This window comes from Corvus moneduloides, chromosome 26 (assembly GCF_009650955.1).
Source record: "Corvus moneduloides isolate bCorMon1 chromosome 26, bCorMon1.pri, whole genome shotgun sequence".
Taxonomy (NCBI): Eukaryota; Metazoa; Chordata; class Aves; order Passeriformes; family Corvidae; genus Corvus; species Corvus moneduloides.
Window position 1 is genome coordinate 468402 of NC_045501.1, and position 24160 is coordinate 492561.

The window sequence follows — 24160 nt, forward strand, 5'->3', positions numbered from 1 at the left end:
CAGAGCAGAAGCCCCTTGGTCCCACATGTGTTACCTTGAGTGTGGGAATTAAAGACCCTTGGCAGGAAAATGGTGAAAAAAGGGTGCTCACATGGATCTGCTAATACAGATGGGTGACAGCAGTTTGAGTAAAACTTGCCAGCATGGTTTGGGTCCCAGGAGCAGGCAAAAGATTGGGGGATAATTCTTGGCCTTATTGTCAGACTTACCAGAATGCTCTGAAAGTTCCTCAGACTGTGTGAATGACCTTCCCTTCCCATTCTATGACCTTTCCTTTTCTTTGTTCTCCTTCCTCAGAGATGCCTTAACACCTTCTCCCCTCCAATTCCCTGTTAGGAAGAAATTCCTGATAAGTGTAATGCGGCTTTAATAACAACCCAGACTTACAAACAGAGGGAGGGAACATGCTTACAAATGTTCCTTAATGTCTTTTCCAGGGGTTGGTCATAAAAGTAGAGATCTATTTCAATGTTAGAGAAGCCAGTGCTGTCCAGCACACAGAGAGTTGATAAGGACTTAAAATAAAAAAAAATAGACCAAATAACTTTTGGAGGTCATCTTTAAGCTACTAGAACAAAGCCTTATTCTTAGCGGAGGCTTTCCAGGCTTCCAAAGTATTCTAAATGGTGTCCACCCCATGAAAAGTGGAGCCAAGGAGGTTTGCAGTAGCTTACCAGGAGGATTTTTTGTTTTCAAGTGGGTTTGCTAACCTGGAGAAAATGGCAGTGTCAAAGTTTTGCTTCCATCTCCTACTTCTGTTAATTTGATGACTGTCCTACAGATTAAAACTCTCTCCAGCCTGGGCAAACTCCTGACTGGCTGCAGTGCAGATATGTTCATGAAGAGTCATTTAGCACCAAGGGGAGGGTTTTCTGCTCTTTTTGCAGTTGGGTGTTCCTGAAGCTGCTGCTGATGTCTCGTGGTAACTGTGGTGGAGAGCCCTGAGCCAGAGTTCCCCCTGGAAGGGAAACCTGTATGTTTCTGCAGAACTGGGAACCTGTTAGGGACAGTCATTCCCAGTGTGTGTGTCTCTAGTGAAGGTCTTGGAAGGAGGCTGGAGTGGAGGAAGTCTTTGTTCTGACGGTCTTCCTCCCTCCTCTCCCAAGGGTGTCTTAGCTACAAGTGGAAAGTTCCCTGCAAGTTCCTTTTTTTTTCTTTCTTCCCTGAATAGGCATGTTCAGTTTTTATTTATGGACTCAAATGGTGACTGAAATCCGTTTTCAGTGAGTGTGGCCAAAACTTTTAGACATACAGATCCTTTTTTAGTAAGGATAAGGTGTAGTTCATGACAGAATACCATAAGTTCTGTGAGTAGGGGACTTGGGAAGCCTGAACCCATCTCCAGCATCTCAGTTACAACAGCTTTTTTAAAGTCTGTTCCTCTGGGAGTCTGTTCTTCCTTCCTTGTCTCCTCCTGTGTCACCAAAGTGGATTTTATGGAGAGTGAGTTAGAATGACTGTTAGCAAGGTGCTGTAGCTGGGTAGGGAGAACCCTTGGGATCAATTCAGGCTGGAGAATGAACAGATGGACAGCAGCCCTGGGGAGAAGGACTGGTGGGTGAGAGGCTGGACATGACCAATCCCAGAATCCCCCGTGCCCTGGGCTGGTCCCCCGGGGAGGGGGCTGGAACTGGATGAGCTTTAAGGTCCCTTCCAACCCAAATCATTTTGGGATTCTAGGACTCTGGAGGGTTTGTATTTTGGACCTGGCGAGGGGCTGGCCAATTGACCAATATATGTACTCACTGGAAACCACACAGAGCAAATAATTCTGACCCTTCCCTCCATGGGAATGTGGGTTTGTTTCTCTAACTCATCTCTGATTTCTCACAAAAATTCAGGTTCTAGTACTTTGCTTTTCAGCCTTGATGTCTTTCTGGTCCCTGTTACGGAGAATCACCTGAATCTGATGCTTGGGAGTAACTGTGGTACAGCTGGATGAGCCCAGAAACAAAACTGGCTGTGAAATTTTCCTTGTTAAACATATTAAAACTTTAGATAGTCCTTGCTTTTCCTGTAAAGTGGTGTATTAATTTGGTCATCGGGGTGTGTTAATGAACAGCTACAACAAGCTTATGCAAATTTATGTGAAATTAGAGGACTGGCATATCAGGCAAGAGATCAGGGCAACTTTTTATTATTAAGTTGATGTTGAAATATCTTATGAAGATGCTAAATAACTTCAGTAAAAGGAAAATCAAGTAACTGTTTCACTGGTGGCACAGCCTGTGCTGTGGGTTATTTGAATGCAATTTAAAAAGGCATTTAAAAACACTGACAGTTTTAGTGGTGAGGAAAGTGGGTGAATGACCAGAAACTTGAAGGTGGGTGGGAAAAGGCTGCAGTGTAGAGAAAGGAAGAGTCTTTAGTTATTTCTCTTAATTTATTTGCACTAGTTGAGTTAAACCCAGGCTTGCTCTGACAGTCAGTGTAGAACTGCTCTGTGCGTGTGTGGGTTAATCTTTATCCATGCTCTTGAAAGAGAAATGGGAATTGCTAACACTGGAAATCACCTGGCTCATTCGGAAATGTACTTCTGAGAAAGTGGGTTTCGTATACACCAGGGAAGCAACTTTCTTGAAATCCAGGTTTCAGGGAAGCGGTGGGGTTTCTTCAGCCTCTGGGAGTTTAAGCATATGGAGATTTGTTCCCCTCAAGCCCTGTCTGTGTTACATGTTATAGTCAAATTTGTCATTTTTAAGACCCCTGAGCTGGCAGTAGAAGCACTGAAAACTATTTCATAGGTGTAGCTCAGGGATTTTAATGATGAAGTTGGTGAGCTGCTGGCATTGAGGAATAGGAGCATCCAGGATTGGAGCTTTCCTGGAGGCCTGGAAGGGTTCTGGTGTGCTCATGGATAAACTGAAAGATGGGAATCGCAGTTACAGACAGGCATTAACTTTGGGAGGTCCTGAGGGCTGGGTTGTGTATTCCTGTTTCTGTTCCCAGCTGCCTTGTGCCTGCCTGGCTCTGCTGAGCATGGCTGGGGCTCCCAGGGGGAGGAGGCTGCGCTCAATGTGACGAAGCGCAAGCGTCACATCCAAGTCTCGCTGCCGTTGTCCAAAGTGTTTGATTTATTTCCTCCAAATGCAGTGCCTGACTGTGTCTTTTGCCTTCCTTGTGCAGGCTGCCCTCGGGAGCGGCAGTGGGAGGCAGTGGAGCTGGCCTCGGCAGCGGGAGAGGCTGGACTTCCCGTGTCTCTGTGCTGAATGGCTGCGATGGCGCCCGCTCTCACTGACGCAGCAGCTGAAGCTCACCACATCCGATTCAAGCTGGCTCCCCCGTCCTCCACCTTGTCGCCTGGCAGTGCCGAGAGCAACGGCAACGCCAACAACATCCTCCTGGCTGCCAACGGCACCAAAAGGAAAGCCATTGCTCCAGAGGATCCCAGTCTAGATTTCCGAAACAACCCTACAAAGGAAGAGCTGGGCAAGCTGCAGCCGCTAGTGGCCTCTTATCTCTGCTCGGATGTAACATCTGTCTCTTCAAAAGAGCCTCTGAAGCTGCAAGGAGTCTTCAACAAGCAGACAGTCCTTAAATCTCACTCTCTCTTATCTCAGTCCTTCTTGAAAACAAGTGATCTGTTGGGGAGGCAACCAGTGTTGGAATTCACTTTGGAGAATCTAAAAACAATGAGTGCTAATAGCCAGCCACCTCTCCCACAAGCGCCTGTGAATGGCTTGGCCAAGAAATTGGCCAAAAGTACCAATTCAGACCATGAAAACTCTAGTTCTCTGAATGGTGGGAAGTGTGCTCCTCCTTCTGCTGCCCTCCAGACTGTTGATTATAATACAGGAGGTTCTGAATTGGGGGACTTGAAGACCGGGTTGACCAATTGCACTCTTCCACACAGAAGCCTTGATGCAGAGCACGCAACTCCCTTTAGCAATAATAGCACTGCAAATAAATCTTCCCTTAACTCCACAGAGCAGCAGTGGGTGCTCGAGGGCGGCAGTGGGGAGACGCGGGTGCCCGGTGTCGCGAGTCACTCCGACTTCGGGAGCAGTAAGTTGGAGGAGCAGAAACCTTCTCTGCTGGCTGGTCACCACAGCGCTCTGGACTCCGAGATGAGGACGAGGGCCCTGCTGCGGCGCCAGGCAGACATTGAGAGCCGAGCCCGACGGCTGCAGAAGCGCTTGCAGGTGGTGCAAGCGAAGCAGGTGGAGAGACACATCCAGCAGCAGTTGGGCGGCTTCTTGGAGAAAACGCTGAGCAAGCTTCCAGCTTTGGACCCCCTGAGGCATCGGAGCCAGCTGATGTTGACCAGAAAAGCAGAAGCAGCCTTGAGGAAAGCTGCGAGTGAGACAGTTACTTCAGAAGGCCTGAGTAACTTCCTGAAGAGTGATTCAATATCGGAGGAGCTGGAGAGATTCACGGCCAGTGGCATGGCCAACTTGAGATCCAGCGAGCAGGCGTTTGACTCGGATGTCACTGACAGCAGCTCGGGGGGAGAGTCGGATGTTGAAGAAGAGGAACTGACCAAAGCAGACCCAGAACAACCCCATGTACCACTGTAAGTAGCACTCGCTTGTTTCCTTCTGGTGGTGGGGAGCAAAGTGGAAGGTGGCAGATAGAAATACAGTTTTTGTAGGAACCCTAAATTTTGGAAGGTCTTGGGTCAAAGAATTGTTAAAACTAGTTTGGTGTGATTTGCAGCATGTGCAGCACTGAAGATAAAATTCCTCATGCATACTGAAAATAGTCTTTGGTTCATGGAGCAGCAAGTCATGAAAATATTGGCTGGCTGGAGTGGTGTGAGCTGCAGATAGAAACCTGGAATGCCATTAGCAGTTGTCTCCAGGATACTTTGGTCCTGTCTCCTGAAATGAAATGTTTGGTTTTTTACAATGGGAATACTTGTTGTAAACCTGTTGTGTAAAGTAAGGCCAGTATGAATCTGTGTAGCTGACAGCATATTTATGATTGGGAAGTCATTTTATTTGTTAAGTGAGCTGCCTGGAAAAAAAATACTCTTGAAAGGATTTGGTTCAAGTGCCAGCCGAAGTGTGAAGCGAGTGTGTTCTCTTCTTGAATCTGGGAAATTACTGCTGGGAATTTTTTTCTTGTCTGTGAGTTGCATTAAATGATGACAACAGCTTCATAATTATGTTGTTAACTAGATCCTGTTTGCATAAGTATTAGGTGTCAGTTTGTGTGTGGAGGAGGAAGATCCTTCTCAAGGCAAAAGGTCTTGAGACAGGTCAGGGAGGAAGGGAAATTTTTGTTCCAAACCCAGAATTTTCCCTGGGAGTGCACACCACAGTATCTTGTAAAAATCTCTTAAAAGGCCATATTCTGTGTCTAGGCTGTGTGAAATCTTGCTTGCATCAGTAGATGATCTCTTCCACCCTGATGGACCTATTGAACCGAGACCTCAGTCTGTGAAGTATCGCTACGGTCGACAAAAAGCTCCGTGCAGCAGGCACAGGGGTCCTGGCTGGAATGCCGATGGCTTTCCCATCCAGGCTGGAAAAAGTCACCAGGACTTTTGCATTCCTGCACTGTCCTGGGATTGTTCAGCTCTCTCTGGAGAAATAACTGAGTGGATTTGGATACCTGTTGTCCAGAGTGTGTTAGTGACTGGCCAAGGGCTATGTGAAACAGATTTTACTGAGCTGGGTGGATATGAACAGTGGGCATGTGGTGACTTCAGCATCCTCTGAGAACACACTCCCGTGGATGAGTGCTGATAGGCAGATGTTACAGCTTTTGAATATCAAATTCCAGCTAAATGTCACGTTGTGTTTTGGGATGGTGGCGCAGGATGAATTTCTGCATGTGAAGTCTTAAATGTAGCTTGAGTTTGGTTTCTCCCAGTGCAAAGCTGGTAGCTAGCTGATCATGTGATCTCTCCTGGGTGGACATAAAGAGGTTCTTGTGCTGTTTAAACAAGAGTTCAGTATCTTTATTCCTGTTTTATAGCATCCACAAACTTACTGTTGGGATTAGTAGTAGAATTGCATTTATAGGTCTTGTAGTACTTATTGGAGGAGACATTTGATTAAAAATCTGTACAAAATAATACTAAATTTCCCATGTTATGGGTTTCATGGCTTCACGTGTTGTCTAGCAAAGTGAAATTTCTTTGCCACTCCTCTAATCCCAAGAGGAAGTTCAGCATTCAGAGACATGATGCGTGAAATTCTTTGCTGACTTTTCCGCCCTTTGCGTTAGTCATGCCTTCACATTCTGAGTACTCTTAAAAAGCCAAAGATTTGAAAGCTAATAAAAAGACTGATCCCTCTGTTGTCTCTGGGTTCAGAAGTTGGTGTGTATGCACACTGGCATCTAGGCCAGGCCCACCAAACCTCGTTTAAAGTTGGTGCCTGTGGGTATTCAGTAATGAGCCGTCCCAGCATTGACCGTCCTGTTGGATGAGTGCTGTGACATCGGCCCTGAGCTCTGGCATTGCCAAGGCTCAGTGCGTGTTGGTGCTTGTTAGTGGAACTGCTCAAGTCAACCTTAAGAGCTGGTACAAGCTTCTGAGCACATCTAATACTATTCTTTTCCAGCAGTGCTAGGAGGCCGGAAGGGGAAGAGCCGAGTTTTCCACTGGGAAGCTGCCTTGGGCCAGCTGATGATACAGAGCCATTGTTGTACATTAGTGTGAGTGCAGAGGCTGCTCAGGGAGGGCTGGATTTTTTGTCTTTATGAATTTACTTATTAGAAGGAAGATGTGTGCCCTGATTATTTTAATTTTGATAGTGAGATGGAGTATCTTAATTGTGTAATGGAGACATTCCAAACCCTGGACACGTTCCTATGTAACCTGCTTTAGGAGACCCTGCCTTGGCAGGGGCTGGGACTGGATGATCTGCAGAGGTCCCTTCCAACCCCTAGCAGTTCCGTGATTCTGTAAACTTTTCAGTGCTCGGTCACCATCCCTTGGTTCTGCATTGCTTCTGGGTGCCCCTGCCTTCCCCCCAAAAAATTGCTGTTTGCTTTAGACCTGTAGTGAGAGTTGTGCCACAAACAGTGTCTTGGAGCCTGCTGGTAGTGAGTGACCACGTCACCGACCACCTCTGGGATTCAAGTAGGAGCATCCAGAAGAGACAAAGACATGTTTACATCATGCTTAGATAAGAGCTGACCTTTGAGTTTTTCTGGTGTGGTGGCATTCCAGAATCAGTATCTGGTCAAGGATGGACTTTGAAGCGTTTGTACTGTTCTGACCTGCCTGATCTCAGCTATGGAGCACCATCTCCCTGAGAAATTCTTCTTTCCAGTAGTGTTAGGGATGTATCAGAACTTGGTAGATCCTTTTAAAGCACCCCCAGACCTGCTGCCCAGGAAGGTGCTGTCATTCAGGTGCATAACCAGGTCATCAGGTAATGCATAAACAAAGCAGGGAGGGATTCGTTACACCTTTGGGAAGCCCTGCCAGCCATGGGCTTGGTTTAACGAGGTACTCCTGCTTCTCAGGCAGCTGATGGGGAGGGCAGGTGTGTGCAGGCAGGGTTGGGTTGTGCTGCATCCTTAGTTTTGTGTGCATCGAGGACCACTGTGTTGGACTGTGTCTGCTCCCTGGTTAACAATACACAGCTCTGCCTTACAGCTGAGATCCTCTAAAGGTGTGAGCGGTGCAGAGAGAGGATCAGGAGAGAGCAGCTTTGCCTTTGCCAGGAGGTGAGGAAGGCAGGTTGGAGCCTTCCCTGTGGAGAATCCCAGCTTCCTTGGCTGGGTGTGACTGGCGGCAGCAGCGCCTGAGAAACCTGTGTGACTGTGAAAGGGCCCAGCTGCCCTTTGGGGGTGGGGAAGTACTGGTATGGATTCCCAGAGAAGCTGTGGCTGCCCCTGGATCCCTGCAAGTGTCCAAGGCCAGGTTGGACAGGGCTTGGGGCGCCCTGGGACAGTGGGAGGTGTCCCTGCCCATGGCAGGGGGTGGCACTGGATGGGCTTTAAGGTCCCTTCCAACCCAAACCATTCCATGGTTTCATGTTGCTATCAGCATGCTGGGATCAGGAACTGCTTGTGAGACGTGGTTCAGAGAAGGGCATGGAATTTCTCCCAGTGCTGGAGGGCTGCTGGCTGAAATCTGGTTTGTGTTGCTGAGTGATGGTTTAGAAAGTCACCAAAGTCCTGTTGTTTCTGTGTCCCTGTGCTAATACATATAAATAGGAAATATTTCATGTGGCTTGTGCATCTTTATAGTAGTTGCTTTTTGCAGAGTGGTGGTTTCTTTGGTTGTGTTGGATTTGCCTGTAGACAAGTTTAATCAGAATTTGTCAATTATTTTTGGCTGGTTAGTGACCTATGCTAAGTAGCGATGTAGGCATGAACTGGTGAGTGGTAGGTGATTTAGTCTCTCTAAACCTCAACTTCAGTCTGTACAGTGGAAAAATTTTCTGAAAAGGTAATGAAACCAAATATTTAACTGGGACTTATCTTTTAGCTCAGGTTTTCTTATCTGGAAAGTCACTGTTTGGCTGACAGTTGCATCAAGCTGCTGAGAGGGAACTGCAGTTCCTAGTGACCAACTTCTCACACCACTGGCTTCCCACAGAACCTTTCCAAGGGTCAGACAGTCCCTACAGTGTTCAGTTGTGGTTGTTACGATGCCTGTGGCCACGATGCCTGAGCACACTTTAATTATTCCCATTTACTGATGGGAAATCCAAGCACCTTCTGCGCTTTGGTGTTGCGGTGAATCATTTCACAGCCCGTGTGTTGTCTCCTCCCTGCACTGCGTCACGTTGTACTGCCGGGATTTCAGAGTTGCTGGGCTTGGAGTAGTAATTAAGATTTCTCACAAAGAACTGCTTTTCCCAGCACTAATTTCCAAGTCCTGTGTTGGAGATGAACGCATGGGGCACTTGGGTTGGGGGTTGCTTGAGGAGTGGTCGCAGTTGGCGCAAGCTGACTGAGAAATGTGATTTAGACATTCTGGTTTTTCTCCCTCGATTATGTTTTTCAAGTGAGAACACGATAATGAAGCCTGTATCTCAAGGGCCATTAAATAATATTTCTCAAATCTGTGACTTCATGGAACCATAATTCAGATGGCAGATCCCACATGTAATTCAGATATCAAATCCCATGCCATGGGGACTAAGGAAGCTTTTCCTACTGGTCACAAACATATTTCACTAAATTATTTATGCAGAGCAATCCTAAAAGTTTGCCTCTTACTCTTTATCACTTTTTCAGTCCCCTGCTTGACACTTTGGGTGTTGTTTTTTGTTGAATTTTAGCTGTGCTTGTATGTACTGATGACAGCACAGTGGTTAACTGTATTTTTCAGCTGTTTATGAGAACTTTCGTATGTGTTGTCTGAGTTGTTGTTAGTCTCAGCAGCGATGTGTTGGTCAGAAGTCCTGCAAGCTCTTTCAGTCGGGAAGAGAGAGCAGATTCTGAAGTGTTCTTGCTTAGCATTTGAAAGCAGAACAATAGAGTGGTTGATTGTTCAAAAATGCTTAATCAGGTATCCGGAGTAAGTAGGACACTCCAAGTCCCTCTTGCTTTTAAGGAAAGAGGGCAAATGAGAATAGTCAGTTATTTCTCAGAGATGCTGGTCCTAGTACACCTTTTATAGATATTATGGGTGTCTAATAAGTTGTTCCTGACTTCTATTAGAGCCTTGATCCTCGTGCAGACCTCACTGGTGAATGGCAGGGAGGTTTTGTGCGTTTGGTGTAGGTCGATGGCCATCCACAGACCTCACGTAAGGCAGTGTGAGTGTCTTTCATCCGAGAGGGAGTTTGGTGCTTTGGTTGAAATTTATCTTTCTAGGCTGAAAGCCCCTTCCCCCCCCAAACCAGTCTGGGACTCTGTGAACCAGCACTCGGTGTTGGGTCACATGTGCAAGGAATAAGGTTCGGATCAATGCTGTGGTTCAGGAAAACATTTGAATTTGGTGTGTTGAATGCAGACAAAGCATCTTTCTGGCAGATGCCTTTACTGCCCCTGCAGCATTTTGGGTTCTTCTGTTCAGTCAGGTCTTCTGTCCCTGTCTCTCAGGCTGTGCTGGGCTGGTGTATGGAAGATAACGCAGAGGACTGGGAATGATTTGGTGGCTGGTACTGCCAGTAAGCTGCTCTTTGTCTCTGTAGCCCTTACCCAGTGGGGCAGCAAGTAAGAACAGGCTGTAGCTCAGAATTTTTAGGAGTTGTGGGTGACACTGTGGATAGGGTTGTATAAATATTTACTTTACTTTTCATTGGAAAAAGCCTGTCACAACATCTGAAGCAGCAGAAAAATTTTTTTGAGAAGTCTGTGAATGTGAACTGGTGTTAAAAACCCAGTGTGGTACTTTTCTGCTTTGCTGCAGTCGCCTCTGAAATTTGAAGTTGGTGTTTGAGCGAGGGAAAGGGGCCCTGTTTAGAGCTGATCTCCAATATTGAAGTCTAATATACCTCTGTGGGGGATGGGAAAAGACTTTTACACTGTGTTGCACCAGCATCTGCGAGCAGCCACGGCTCAGAGCTGCATTTTTATTCATGCTGGTACTGACAGAAGACAAAAAATGACTGTATGGCTGAGATTAGAATTACTGCATGGCTGAGATTACAAGTGGAGCAACGGTGAACATGGAATTCCTTAAGGAAGAGATTGTAAAGGTACTCCCAGGTGTCTTCCTCAAAGACTGGGGGTTTCATTCTGCAGTGACATGGGCTCCCCCCCTCCTTTGTTCTCTCCTCCTGCAGATCCATTCTGGTTGCACTTGCTCAGCAGTGCTAGACTTCCAGCTGGGGGAAAATGTTTTTCTTGCTAAACTGGCACTACCCCAAGAGATTTTTCCACGGAGTGTGTTTTGGGCACACCCTGGATATGGGGCGTTTTGCAAGTGTCTCCTTTCAAAGGCTTGGAGAGGTCGGGTCTTTGCTGGGCCGCCCTCAGATAAAACGCTTTAGGTAGGAGAGAACGGAAAAAATTGGCTTAGGTTTTATATGCTGGATTTCGAATGAAAGGAAGGGCTTAAAAATATAAATAGGTGAGGGCCTGTGTATTGACTAGGAATTCAGATGGGAAGCGGGAAGAGAAGCTTGAATTGCCTTGGGTTTATTGCAGTTGCCCTTCACATCTCTGGAGCCAGCTGGGAATGATTCAACTCTCCAGTGCACTCGGAGTTGTCTCTGGTTGTGGCTCTCTGCATTTGAAAGATTTGCTTTCACTTGGAGTACTGAAGTGGTTTGCTTAAGTAGCATCCAGTTCCTTCTTTTCTTTTATCTTATTTTTACATTTTTTTCCTGTCCTATTTCTTTTCTTTTCACCACCCTCTGACCTTCCCTGGGATTGGGTTACTTTCTGGAATGCCTGCTCCAGGTTTGACCTCAGCACTGAACAAGCTATTTATGGGAAGGGTACCTGGCACAGGCATGCCGAGTTAAGGATTTGCTAACGATGCCTGGGATTTTCCTGTAAAACGTGCTGTTTCATTGCATTGCATCAGCAGTGAGGGGGATGATGCTTTGCTGAAAGAGAATGCTTAAAAGGGGCAGTCAGAGTCTCGTGCTGTTGAGACCTTCAGTTCACTGCTTTTGTTATGATGATGGAGTGGCTCAAAAATTCTGTGGCAAATTGGTCGTGTCGAGGGTGTTTTCCCTTTTGCCTGCCCCTCCCAAACCCAGCCCGAGCTCTGTGCCAAGCCCTGCCGTGTCCGTGGCTGTGCCGAGCAGGGAGGTCACCCCGGGGGTGCATTTCGAGCTGCCGCCTTGGCTGGGAGCTGCCAGGTTAGTGAGGTGAGCTCCTCGGCAGATGGCTGCTCTCTCCCTGGTGCTCATGTGCAGCCACGATGGCTCCACTGCAAAACGAGATGTTCCCTGCGATAGTGGTGGCACAGCTCGGCTGGCACATCTCGTGACGCTCCTGCTTCTGAGGCACAGTAATTCCTGCTGCCTTATGAATGAGCACAGGGTGCTCTCTCCACAACTCTGTGCTTCTCAAACAGCCTCAGTTTTAAAGAATTAGAGCTCCCGTATCTGTTAAATCTGTGCATCCTGCCTGTGTAAAATACACTCACAGAATCACAGAATGGTTTAGGTGGGAAAGGACCTTTAGGCCCATCCAGTGCCACCCCTGCCATGGGCAGGGACACCTTCCACTGTCCCAGGCTGCTCCAAGCCCTGTCCAACCTGGCCTCGGACACTTGCAGGGATCCAGGGGTAGCCACAGCTTCTCTGCTCAGCATGGAATTCCAGAGAGTTTTGAATATCATTTTACTGCCTCAAAAGTCCCTCTTGACAGGGTGGATTTGTGAAAAGTGACTTCATTTGGCTGCTGGCTTAATGAAATACTCAGTAATGTAAAGCAATGCCAAAAAAAAAAAAAAAAAAAGAAAGAAAATACACCCCCCCACTATAATAGTGACTTTTTTTATATTAGGCTCGAAACATTTGATCATCATACTACCCAAAGAGGGAACTAAGGATGATCAGGGTTCTCCTCATGCAGCAGAGCTTTAGGCTTTTGTATTTTGTGACATTTTAGCAGTTTCCATAGTAACACATAACGATGTTGTAAGAAATGTTGCAAGAATTTTATTTGTCTAAGGGAGGACTTTCAAATATTAATGGAAAGCAGCGTGAATTGGAGGGAAATGTGTGTGATGGGAGGCAGAGGGAACGGGTTGATGTAGTGCCCAGAGCGAGCAGCCGTCCGTAGATTGAACTGGTCTTGGCCAGCAAACAGGAAAATAAGAGAGCTCCAGTCATCTTGGGAATGTTTGCCATGGAATCTTTCCTCTCTGGTGCTGTAGGTGAAGCTTGGGAATATTCTGCTGTCGCTCATTCTCCTGGTCCAGGTAAAGAATATTCTATCTCCAAAGTGCTTCTCATCCCAGCCTGTGTGTGGTTGGAGCTCATCTCTTTCCATGATATTGAAGCTTTGGAGCTGTTAACGCCATTGGCGTTCATGGTTTTATGTAGGTGCCATAGACAGAAATCGCCTGAGCAGTGCTTGAGCAGGAGGTTCCTGTGCTCAGAGCTGGCCTGTGTGTGCCTCGTGTGCTTTCCTGCAGCCTGGAAAGGAGGTGGAAAACGCAGAGCATGCCCTCTGTGTGCCCATGGAGCCGGGCAGGGATCTGTGGTCAGAGGGGAGACCTGAGCAAGGGACGGGTGGGTTTGAAGGTGCTTCAGTGCTCAGTGATCCTGGCTCTGCTCTGACAAAATTTCACTGCTGTGGTCCCAGCTCCTGCTCCGTATGGTCTGATGGGAGGAGGTAATGGCTCTTCCTGTTCCTAGTGGCTTTTTTCTCCACTGAAGTCCCACATCCCAGTGGCCAGGGGGAGAATATTTCTGTTTAGCAGCTGTTGCTATTCCTAGGCTGGGACAGTTGAATGAATAAAAATCGCAGCAGCTAAATCTGCCTATTTTTGTGTGAATTGGAGCTCTTCTCCATGTGACTTCTGCTATTCCAGTGCTGGCTATTTCAAAAAAATGAGACAATCAGCCTTCTGTAGATCTGCATTTTGAATGCAGAACACTTGCAGGGCTCTTGCTCCATGTATGCAACATTTTGTGGTGTTGGCTTTTTACTGTCTCAGGCTAAACCAAGAAAATTATTTTCTGCTCCTTTCATGTCGTAGGTAGCTCTTCTGCCATTAGCAGAGATTTCTGAAAGTGAAAGGCAAGGTGCTGTTTATACTGAGATAGCAGAAAATAATGTGAAGAAACGAAGCACATTAGGAAATCTCCCAAGGCATTAACCACTTTTCCTATGTCAGGATGGATTAAATTGATACAGATTAATTTTCAAGTATTTTTCATTGTAACAGACACAGCAGAGTGTCATGTAATGACTTCTCCAAGGTTCGTTGTGCATATATTGGTCAAAACCATCCCCTTTTAAATAAAATAAATCTGTTTGAGTAGTAGCCAGCTACTTAAAGAAGATTCCTCAGTGTGATGATTCATATTGTGCCTAAAGACAGCTTTCCATATTCAGCCCTCACTCGATCCCCCCTACCATCCCCCTCTCCCTGCCTCTGGAAATGGGCAGGAAGCCCGAACCAGCTTAACTCTTAGTTATTTAAACCTACTTTTAATAAGTGATACTTGTAAAAAATCTTACCTGAAGGCTCTGACTGACCTTGCGTTGTGTATTAGATGTTAACCTGGTGTATGAAGTGTGTAACTGCTGTTTTTTCTGTTTTAGCTGCTTTTTTCCTGAATGTGAGCTATTCTTTGAATTCTTTCTTAACAGGCTGGAATTACATGTGTCTCCAGTTGCGGTGGTTCTGTGCTGGTTCACTCTTTTGTGTGCATCTTTTACTTGTCAGACCTGCCCTAGTGCCCCTTCTCTCCCTCTGCATCACGTCTCCTGGGGTATTCATGGCCAGGTCTTTTTAATGGAAAGAGTTCTAGTTCTTTTTGCAGCTCATTCTCCTGCGTGCTCGCTCTTGAGATGGTATTTATTTTCAAAATAGTATCCTCTGAGGAGAGAAAATTTTCATAACCCATCCTAGTTGTCATGGCACAGCTCTGCCTTTGTTTTTCCCCCCGTTGCTCTCTGTACCGGGCGTGCTTTGGTTATGTTAAACTCCTGAAACCAAACGCCCTCCAGGCTGGGTACAGGTAAGCCCTGATCAGATTAGCTGCTCTGCAAACTGAGGTGGTTATTGTACCAATGTTTTTTTGTGCATGAGCAATGAATTTTTGTGCTAGGACAAGGTGCTCCTCTCTGAAAAATAAAAGGAAAAATGACTTGATTAAACGTTTTGGTGGCTTTATGAAGAACTAGTGAAAATTATCACAGAATATCCAGAGTTGGAAAAGACCCACAAGGATCACCCGGTCCAGCTCCTGGCCCTGCGCAGACACCCCAACAATCCCACCCTGTGCCTGTTTCCCTCCCACAATTTAAAAAGATGCTCTGTGAAAACTTTGTGAGGCTCTGTGATGCAGCTCCTTGAAAGAGGAGGACGAGGAGAAAATGTTGTGGGTGTTTTCTTCATTGTTGTTAAGTGTGTGAAGATTTTGGTCGTAAATTCCCAGGTGCTTTCAGTGGTGCTGCATGGAACAAGGAATGACTGCAGGACTCCAGCGGGAAGGGAACCTCTGCAGCCCCTCATAGCACTAACGAGGTGGTCCCCACTAATGAGGGTCTGTTGCTGGAGCTGAGTGTTACTGGGTGAATCTGCTGGAGGAATCCTCTCTTTGTTTTTCTCTGATGTTGCAGCATTCCTCAAAATCCCTTTCATCTGCTTCTTGTCTGCTTGTTAACAACCATCTGCATGCAGAGCACTTGGCTACTTTCAATCTTTGCCTTATATAATTGAAATTTTCCCCCCTCCTTTTGGAGCTTTCTGGTAGGATTTTTTTTCCTCTCTGATGTAGGTGTTTGAATTTTTCAGCTAGTAAAACTAGAACATACAGTGATCTTCCTGTTCTGGGCTTGCTGCAGCTGTTGTACTGGGGAAAAAAATTAATTTGGTTTTACTTAAATTTATTAGGCCTGGGAGAAAACTTTGTTGCCCAGAGCAGTTGTGGCTGCCCCATCCCTGGAAATGTCCAAGGCCGGGTTGGACAGGCTTTGGAGCGACCTGGGATAGTGGGAGGTGTCCCTGCCCATGGCAGGGAGTGGGACCGGATGGGCTTTAATGTCCCTCCCAATTCAAGCCGGTCTGTGATTCTGTAGAACTGTGTAATTTTCCTTCCAGTTTGAGAGACTGCAACCAAAATTTTCAAGAAAATATGAAGAGGGAAGCCTTTTCTCCTTTTTTTATTTTTTTTTTTTTTTTAAACTCTTGGGTCCTGCAGAGATCTGCTGGAGTTTTAAAGCAAGGTGGATGCTCATTGCCCAGCAATTGGGGATTTTGTTGGATGAGGAGTAGTGGGATGTGCCTGTCCTCACTGCCCTTGGGAACTGCTGACCTGGTACAAATCGGAGTATTAATTGAAGTAATGGAGCTCTCCTGTGTTTCACTTCATTTCTGAGAGTTGCTTGTCCAAAGGCATCTTGGTTTATTTATTTAGCTGATGCTTGGTGAGATAAAGGGGGTTCTGAGAATTTGTGATTATCTTCTTAGCTGTGGCTCATGCTTGCTGTCTCAGAATGCCAGGGAGCAGACAGGTAGCTCCCCTCCTCCTCCTCCCTGCCACGGAGAGCAGCAGCTGCCTGACTCCCTCCAGGATTAATCATCTCCATCGAACCTCTGATTGGTTTTTGACACACATTAGGGCAGAGAGCTGAATGGAAAAGTGTTGTCTTCCTTCACAGAGATGTCTTGGAGAATGTAAAAATCCATGCAAAAATCTCCCTTTTCCAGTCCCTGTAATTGCCTGTTAGCTCAGAGCTGGGTAATGTCACTTCTAAAGTTGCATTTATTGCACAAGATTGTATGATAATTTCAGAGGGATGTTTTCCCTTTTGCCAAGGTTTTTTTCTTTTTTATTTAGATGAAAACGTCTCACCCTCTCTAGTAGTCATGAACTCCCTGGCCCTTCGAGCAAGCTGACACTGCAGAGCTACCCTGGCTGCATTACAGTTCTAGTTCTTACCACAGCTCGTTCCAGCTCCTCTAATGAAAAAAATTTGTCGTATCTCTTCCAGAGCTGGGAATCCTCTAGGTCTGGGGAGGTGCAGATGTGTAATGGTTTGGCTGCAGGTCCCACTTGGCCCTCTGGACCCTTGGAGGCTGTGCAGTAATGGACTCGCAGCCACGGCTCTTTGTTTCTGGTACAATGACTTTTGTGTTGGCTTTTGTTGTGAAACTCTCGGCTTCAGAGTTTGTGAATGTGTTTGAAAACCTCCCATGTGTTCTACGCTTTCTTGTGACATGTGCAGTAATGCTGGATGAGTTGGGAGAAGAACGCAGTCCCAAAGCAGGGAAGTGTCCAGCTCAGCCCAGGGTACCCCGCGATGGGGCACGGTGCCGTTCACCGCGAGGTTCTGCATCAGCCCTGGACTTGGGGAGGGCTCAGCCTGACCACGCTGTTTGCAGCACTTGTTAGAAGTCCCAGTGGACTGAGAACCTCTGTTCTTTGTGTGAACCTTTTTAAGTTTTACCGAGCATTAAGGTCTGGAAGATACTGTAATACTCCAAACTATTCTCATTTGCTGCCTTTCCTCGTGGATTACTTGACTGAAAGTTGCCCCAGCTCAGGTTCTTGGCTCTTGTCCCGGCTTTTAGATATGTGAATGTGACATGCTTTGCTTCAGCTTGTAAACAAAAAAATTAAATAAAATAAATGGTCTAGTATTCACTTCTCTAGAAAAGCCCAACTCCTAGAAAGTGGTGACTGCAGGGTGAGTAATGCTCCATTCACTCCCACTCCCTCTTCCCCCAAAAGAACAGGAAAACCCTCCTGAACACATCTTTGATTAAAAAATCCTCCTGATGAGATTGATGTCTTGATTTTTTGAGAGACTGAGGAGATTTGGGATAATGATGGAAGCTCTGCTTCTTGGATGAGATGTTTCAATGCCACCAATCAAAACATCTAAAAATATCCCATCTTCAAGAAGAATCTATTCTTGCAATTTGGAGCCCAGTATTAAAGAACATACTGTTGATTGCAGAGGGTCCGAATTAAAGAAACAGACCAATATTCCTCTGTCTTTTCTCCCTTTCCAACTCCTTATAGAATTGCTGGATATTTGTTGCAGGCTTTACACAGGATGAAAATAAAATTAGTCTGAGATGCTTCAAACTATGGCACTTGAACTGCAGTGGAGTTTGTTCAGAAGGTGGAAAGTGGCCTGATTTCTCTACAGTTACTTTTATTCTGCCTCCTGCCATGTGTCTTGGCATGAAACAAACATTATCTAGTCCTTGTGAAAAGTCCTGGAGTAGAGTGTGTGTCTTGGCTGAACCTGATTGAACGGGCTGAGGAAGATCTATCCAAGAAAAATAAATTTTTGGTGAAGTGGCCAGTAGAGTGTGTGACATGAATCACTTCTGGAGGGATGGGGGTGGTACAGAGAGGTGGTTTTGATTTGGCTCTGGAAAATATGGATGAAATGGGGGGATGAAGACCCTTTTTCTGTGTCCTTACAGACCCAGTTAAAATATAACCATCTCTTTATAGCCTAAAATAATTCCGTTCTTGGTGTTTCCTCACCACTTCTTCCCATGGCTTCCCTTTCCACCTTGTATCCTGAACTTTCTGATCTTCTCTAGATCTTGCAGAAGAGCATCTTCCTTTTCTCCTGCTCTGTGGACCATGGAGCTGGGTATCTCAGATAAGGTAGTGTTGGCTTTCATCCCAGCAGGAGTTTGATGCATTGGTTTAAATTTAACTTTCTAGGTTGAGGTCTCAGTTGTTTTGGGGTGGAGCAGAAGGGAACCATATCCCATCCCTGGAAGTGTCCAAGGCCAAGTTGGATGGGGCTTGGAAGGTGTCCCTGCCCATGGCAGGGAGCGGAACAAGATGGTTTTTAAGGTCCTTTCCAACCCAAACCGTTCTGGGATTCTGTATCTGCCGACTCTGGTGCCAGGGATCGTTTCTCCTGCTGTGGTACTGGCACTGCCCGTGAGGGACCTCATCCCCCAAAGCTCCAGCAGTGACACGAACCTCACGGAGCTGCTGGTGTGGGGTTCCTGGAGTTGCCCAAACTCTGGAGTTACTAGTTTGTGGAGGTACCTCACAGGGCTGTTTTATTCAGGGAGGGAGAAGAGTTCCCTAAGGGCACGTTTCCCTGGGTGCTGTCTGTCCTTTCTGGCTTTCCCAGCTTGTCTGTGGTTGCCTCCTCTCCCCATCCAGCCCCTCGCTCCTGCAGTTGTGGGTCAGGAGCTCCCCTGTTTGTGCTTACAACAGGGAGGAGCCGTGTAGCAGTGGCAAACCTGCCACGTCTGCTTGATACAGACCCGCATTGTCCTTGACAAGGAAAGAGCCTTCCAGTAACTCACCTTGCCAGCAAGAAATAGGATTTATCTAAAAATTTTTTTATTAAGAGCAGCTGAGTTTCTTGGAATCAGTGCAGTGTTTAGTAACACCCAAGGAGGATGTACTTTTGTGAATAGAAAATGCTGCTTAATTGCTCAAGACAGCAGTTTATTCTTTCACATTATGGAATTTCAGTCTGTGTGAACCCAGCAATGTGGCTACGAACTCATTATTTTGATTTCTTGCTTGCTGCCTTGACATAGTAGAAAGCATCTCTCCCTTGCAGAATGAAATGCTGAATCTTTCTGTATCTAAATGAGATTAAATTAATACTGCATTCTGGGGAGCTCTTTTATAAAGAATCAGCAGCGTTCTGCTCTTCTGCAGTATTGTGTTGATCATCAGACACGAGTTGAAGGACTATGGCCACATAAAGCTGTGTAACAGGCCAGCAAAAAGCTGGAAAGTGCTGAAGGAGAATTCAGGTATCTCTGGAAAGAGAAGCAGGCTGCAGGAACCCTAAGTCACAGAAATAAATGTAATTGACTGTACGTTTCCCAAACAGCAGTTGAATCTGACTGTTCTAAAGTAAAAATGGTTTTGTTTTCTCTTTCACATGTGACGTACAGTCCCTTTTTTAGCTGCTCGTGTTTTTTAAACTGTAAGGAATTGTGAATGACTTGTGTGAATTTATAGTGAGTTTTGAGAGGCTTGAGAGCATTTTGGAGTGTGTATGTAGGTACACGCTGTGTGCGTGGTATGCAACCAGCTATTTTAAAGAAGCCTCTGTGTTTATTTAGATCCCAGCAGTTTGAGGCCCTTGCTCTCATCTCTGTAGTTACAGGTATGGTTAAGTTTGTTGGCTGCAAGGAGGAAATCGAAAGTCTATTTTTCGATGCAATCTCAATATAATTTTATTAAAGGAGGTTTTAGGACAAGCAGGAGATGAGGTGTAGGTCACTAGTTAAAAGCAAGCATGTTTTGAGAGCTTGAATTTGCAATCTTGATGTGTGTGACAAGTTTCTCGTGGTACAACCATGTCATCAGAAATACCACCTGCTTTATTTCGTGGAATCACAGAATGGTTTGGGAGGGAAGGGACCTTAAAGCCCATCCAGTCCTATCCCTGCCATGGACAGCGACAGCTTCCACTAGCCCAGGTTGTTCCAAGCCCTGTCCAACCTGGCCGTGGACACTTGCAGGGATCCAGGGGCAGCCACAGCTTCTCTGGGCACCCTGTGCCAGGGCCTGCCCACCCTCACAGGGGGGAATTTCTTCCTGATACCTAAGAACCTGCCTGAACTCTGTCTTTCTCTACACGTCAATAATTTTATTGCACAGAGGATATAAGCTGCATCACATAACTCTGTTCCTGAAACCGCTTCTGCGTGCTTCGAAAGAAAACATAAAAACTAAGGAGGAGGATCTGCTCTTCGTGGCAGAGTTCATTCATGTTGGTTAGAGGTTGTTCTAAATTTTGAAACACGAGGTTTAACATATCTTCTAAAACTTGTACCTTAATGTGGGTAGTTGAATGCAAAATACTTAAATACGGTTAAATTCCTGTAGCTTGGTGCCTTGTTTCTGGCTTCTGCACCACCAGTGTTTTATCTTAGTTTTCTAACTTGCTGTGCAAAAGCAGAAAGCTGTTAGATAAGGAGCTTTTAAAGATGAGACTTGTCAATAAGAAAACAGCCTGTAAGCCTTGCTCAGTCAGCCTTCAGATGGAATTAAGTGGTTGGGAATTAATTTGTTCTTAATAAACGAAACTGAATACAGTTACCAGTTTGTACAGGACTTCCCTTATAAGGTCCAATAGACTTCTTAATAGCTTTCTTGTTGAAAGTTCTGTTTTTATATCAAAGGACACAAATCATGAGTTCTTTGCTGCCTTATGAAGGTCAACATCAGGATCCTCCTGTATCAGTCTGGGCTGGTGGCTCTGGGAAGGAGAGCTTTGCCCAGTAACTGCTGCTTTTTAGCTCTCATGGGCCTTACTCTCCCCTTTTTTCCTCCAAACTGGAGACTCTGAAGGTATCTGCTGTCACACTTTTAAATGGAAGAGGATATACCGAAGAGAAAATACTGCCTGTGCGTGTTCTGTGTCTCAAGCTGCAGTTGTAACAGCATTGCCTATTGCCCCAGATCTTCAAGGATGAGACTTTCACAGGCTCTTGGAAGGAATAGTTGGCATAGTTTGCATGCAAAGATTTTTTTTTTTAAGTAGAATAAGTATAAATAATCCTTGACCGAAGCCCAAGTGGGTTTTGCAGCATTTTGGTTTTTTCCTTAGAGAAATAAGGGGAAAGTGCTACTCTGGGAGGTAAGACTTTATCTATGGAATGTGCCTAAACATCCTCTTGTAACTCTTCCGTGGTGAACATGAAGCATCTGTCTGCACTGAGCTGGGGAGGAGCAGCAAAGAGCTGGGATCAAAAAGAGCCATGGTGGTTCACTGGGTCGCTGTGGCCACCTCTGCTGTAGTCCCTGAGCTCTTCAGCCCTAACAGGTGTCTCCCTGAAAATATGTGCCAGTGTTTGCTGTCTGCTGGGGAAGAACAGTGTTCCTTTGTTGCTGTTTGGAGACAGGAGGGAAGCCAGCCAAGTTCAGTGCTGCTTCATGGCAGAACACATCTCGGTGCTTTGAAGTTGTGGCTTTTTAAAATGAGACCATCTAGACTGCAGCTCTGCAGTTCTTTCTTGGATTCATTGGAATGTGCTCCAGTTAGTAACACGTTCTTCTACTAAAATTTCTTCTATTAAAATTCTATCCATTTTTAAATCCTCTTTCTGTTACTGTTTTGATGTTTGGGAGAGAGCTACTAGTTCTTCTCTATCCTTCTGGGAGACACACAACAAACCCAAGAATTCTTCTAGTTGGTCATCTTCTTGGTCTCAGATGCCATCTCTTTCAAATACCTGGGCTCTAACTTTGGGCATAAAGACTGGACATGCCTTTAATTCCTAGGAGATAAAAGCAAAGATCTTGATGCAAGAAATACTGCCTGTCAAAATAAGTTCATAAGACCCTGGCAAAGGTTTTATTTCCTGGAGAGTGTTCAGCTGAACTTGGTATTTTCCGTTCCTTTCTTGGGAATCTCTGGATCTGGGCGCAGTTGGTAGTTGAGAAAGATCAGGGTGTTGGGGGATCCTGTGTGTTTGGGGAAGTTTGGGAGGAGGGTGTCGGTGGCAGTTGAGTGGTTTTTGTGAAGTTTTTTGGTTTTGTGAAGTTTTTTGTTACAAGTCCTGGGAGACAGAATTCTCAGGAGATGTAACAGAACATGGCCTCCCTTCATAGCAGTTGTTTCCGCGGGGGTGAATTGTACCTGTGTGTCCTGTTAGATCTCCCTTTTCCACAAGGAGCTTTACTGTGGAATTGGGAGTGGGGTACATGATGTGTTGGGCTGCTGAAGTTAGCAGTGAACTGAATTAACAACCTCCTCCCTGAGAGCCAAAACTCCTGACAATTCCCAGCACTGATTAAACTCCATTCACTCGATGTTACGATTCTCCTCTCTTCCATACAGCGGGAATTTGTCTCCTGCAGGAAGCACCGAGCACGTGATTGGGATGCTGCCATTGGGAGGATGATTTCTTATGGCTGAAAGTGCTTGTGATCATTCTTGAAATAAATTGCTTTTATTTCCTGCTCTTGTCTTGCCAAATATCCTAAAGCTATATGTTCACCTTTCCCCAGCAGTTTTGGGAGCTGTTGGGTAGAGCCAGTCCCCTGCTTCTGTTCCAGTTTCTCTGAAAGCAAAGAAGAAAAGCTTTAATGGGTAGTTTTTAATTTCTTTATTAGACAGTTCAGAATCCATATGGGAGAGAGATTCTGTGATATCTGCATTCTTACTGCGTGGGGAAGATTTTACTTCACAGCTCTTCTGCTCTTAAACACCAGAGAGTCTGTAGTGAAGCTGTTTTATAGAGAACGATGCTTAAATGGTACCGTGAGCACTTGCATGCTCAGACTGTTAAGTCTGTCTTGCATGTGAGAATGTATAAAAGCTGTTACATTCTTCACTAGTGCACACCTTTCCAGGAAAATCATTGTTAATAAATATCTCAGTAACTCTTGCAGCTGTGGTTTGTGGCCTCAGCAGCTATTTATTTTTGCTGTGATGGCAAATACTCGAGCATCTTTTTATTCTCGTTAGACCAAGGATGGCTCCTGCTTGTTGGGATTTCTCCCCGGTAACTTGCTGTGGGACAAGAGGAAACAGCCTCAAGCCATGCCAGGAGATGGTCAGGTTGGACATCAGGAGGAATTTCTTCCTGGAAAGGGTCATCAGGCATTGGAAAGGGCTGCTCAGGGTGGTGGTGGAGTCCCTGTCCCTGGAAGTGTCCAGGAAAGGCCTGGATGTGGCACTCAGTGCTCTGGGCTGGTGACAAGGTGGGGATCTGGCACAGGTTGAACTCGAAGGTCTGGGAGATCTTTTCCAGCCCAAATGATTCTGTGATTCCCACTCAAAACTGTGATCTATTCTGAGCTGCTTCAGGGTATGAGCTCCCCTCTTCCTCTGACCAGTCCAGAGGCTCTGGCCCGAGCAGTGGAATTTCAAGACTGAAAGTCGGCAGGGGGATGTGCAGATATTGCTGTTTTCTACTGTTAAATATAATCTTTCTCATGAACAGATTAATGCATAAAACCACTGGGCAGTTGCACACAGCAGCCTCTTGTCCCCCTGGCACAGGTAAATAAATCCTAGTGATGGATTTTGATCTCTTATTCCCAGAAAACTGCTCAGCTCCTGCTCAGGAGAGGCTGCTGCTGTGTAGGTGCCTGCAGCCCTTGCATGGCCCTGGCAAGGGCTGAAACTGCTTCCAGCTGCCTCGCTGGGCTTTGTGTGGTGATTAGTTTATTTGAGAGCTGGGAGTGTGTTAAAAAGGTTCTGTAATGCAAAATACTTGTCACTTAAAAATTGGACTTGTATTTTCTGTGTTACGATGTTTTAACTCAAAATTTAAGGCAGTATCGTTATTTTAGATGTAATTATAAGCTCCAGCAGAGCTCCTGTCTCTTTATATAGTATTCTATACTTACTGAAAATATCTGAGAAGAACAGAGGAAAAGTGAAGCATGGGGGAGGTAATTGATTAACACCCCTCCCTGCTGGAACAGGAATGAAGTGAAGGCATATTCTAGTTGTTGGTGTTCAGTAAGAAGCTTTCTCTTTAAGGTGTCATTTTTCTATCCTGGATCTTCTCTTTGGAGCCTGCTCCAGGATCTGCTTGTGTCAGTCAGCATGTCCTTCCTTGTGCTCACGCTCTGCCCATTGTACTCGCAGCCCAAGGCTGGCTCTGGGTTGTTTGGAGAGCTGCAGGTGCCAGGCAGGGCGTGTTTGGCTCCCCGGTCTGCCAAGGATTCCTGCACTCCCGCCGGACCTGGCTAGGCAC

At 45.9% G+C, this 24160-nt stretch overlaps 1 protein-coding gene across 4 annotated transcripts in view; it reads left to right on the forward strand.

Moving 5' to 3' along the window:
- KANSL1 (KAT8 regulatory NSL complex subunit 1) overlaps positions 1-24160 on the forward strand; it is an 81006-nt gene that overhangs the window by 14383 nt on the left and 42463 nt on the right. For all 4 annotated transcript variants that reach the window (XM_032134437.1, XM_032134439.1, XM_032134440.1 and 1 more), the window contains exon 2: positions 3127-4513. In XM_032134437.1, the coding sequence (XP_031990328.1) occupies positions 3210-4513 (1304 nt within the window). In that variant the 5' untranslated portion in view covers positions 3127-3209. The remainder of the gene's footprint in view (positions 1-3126; positions 4514-24160) is intronic.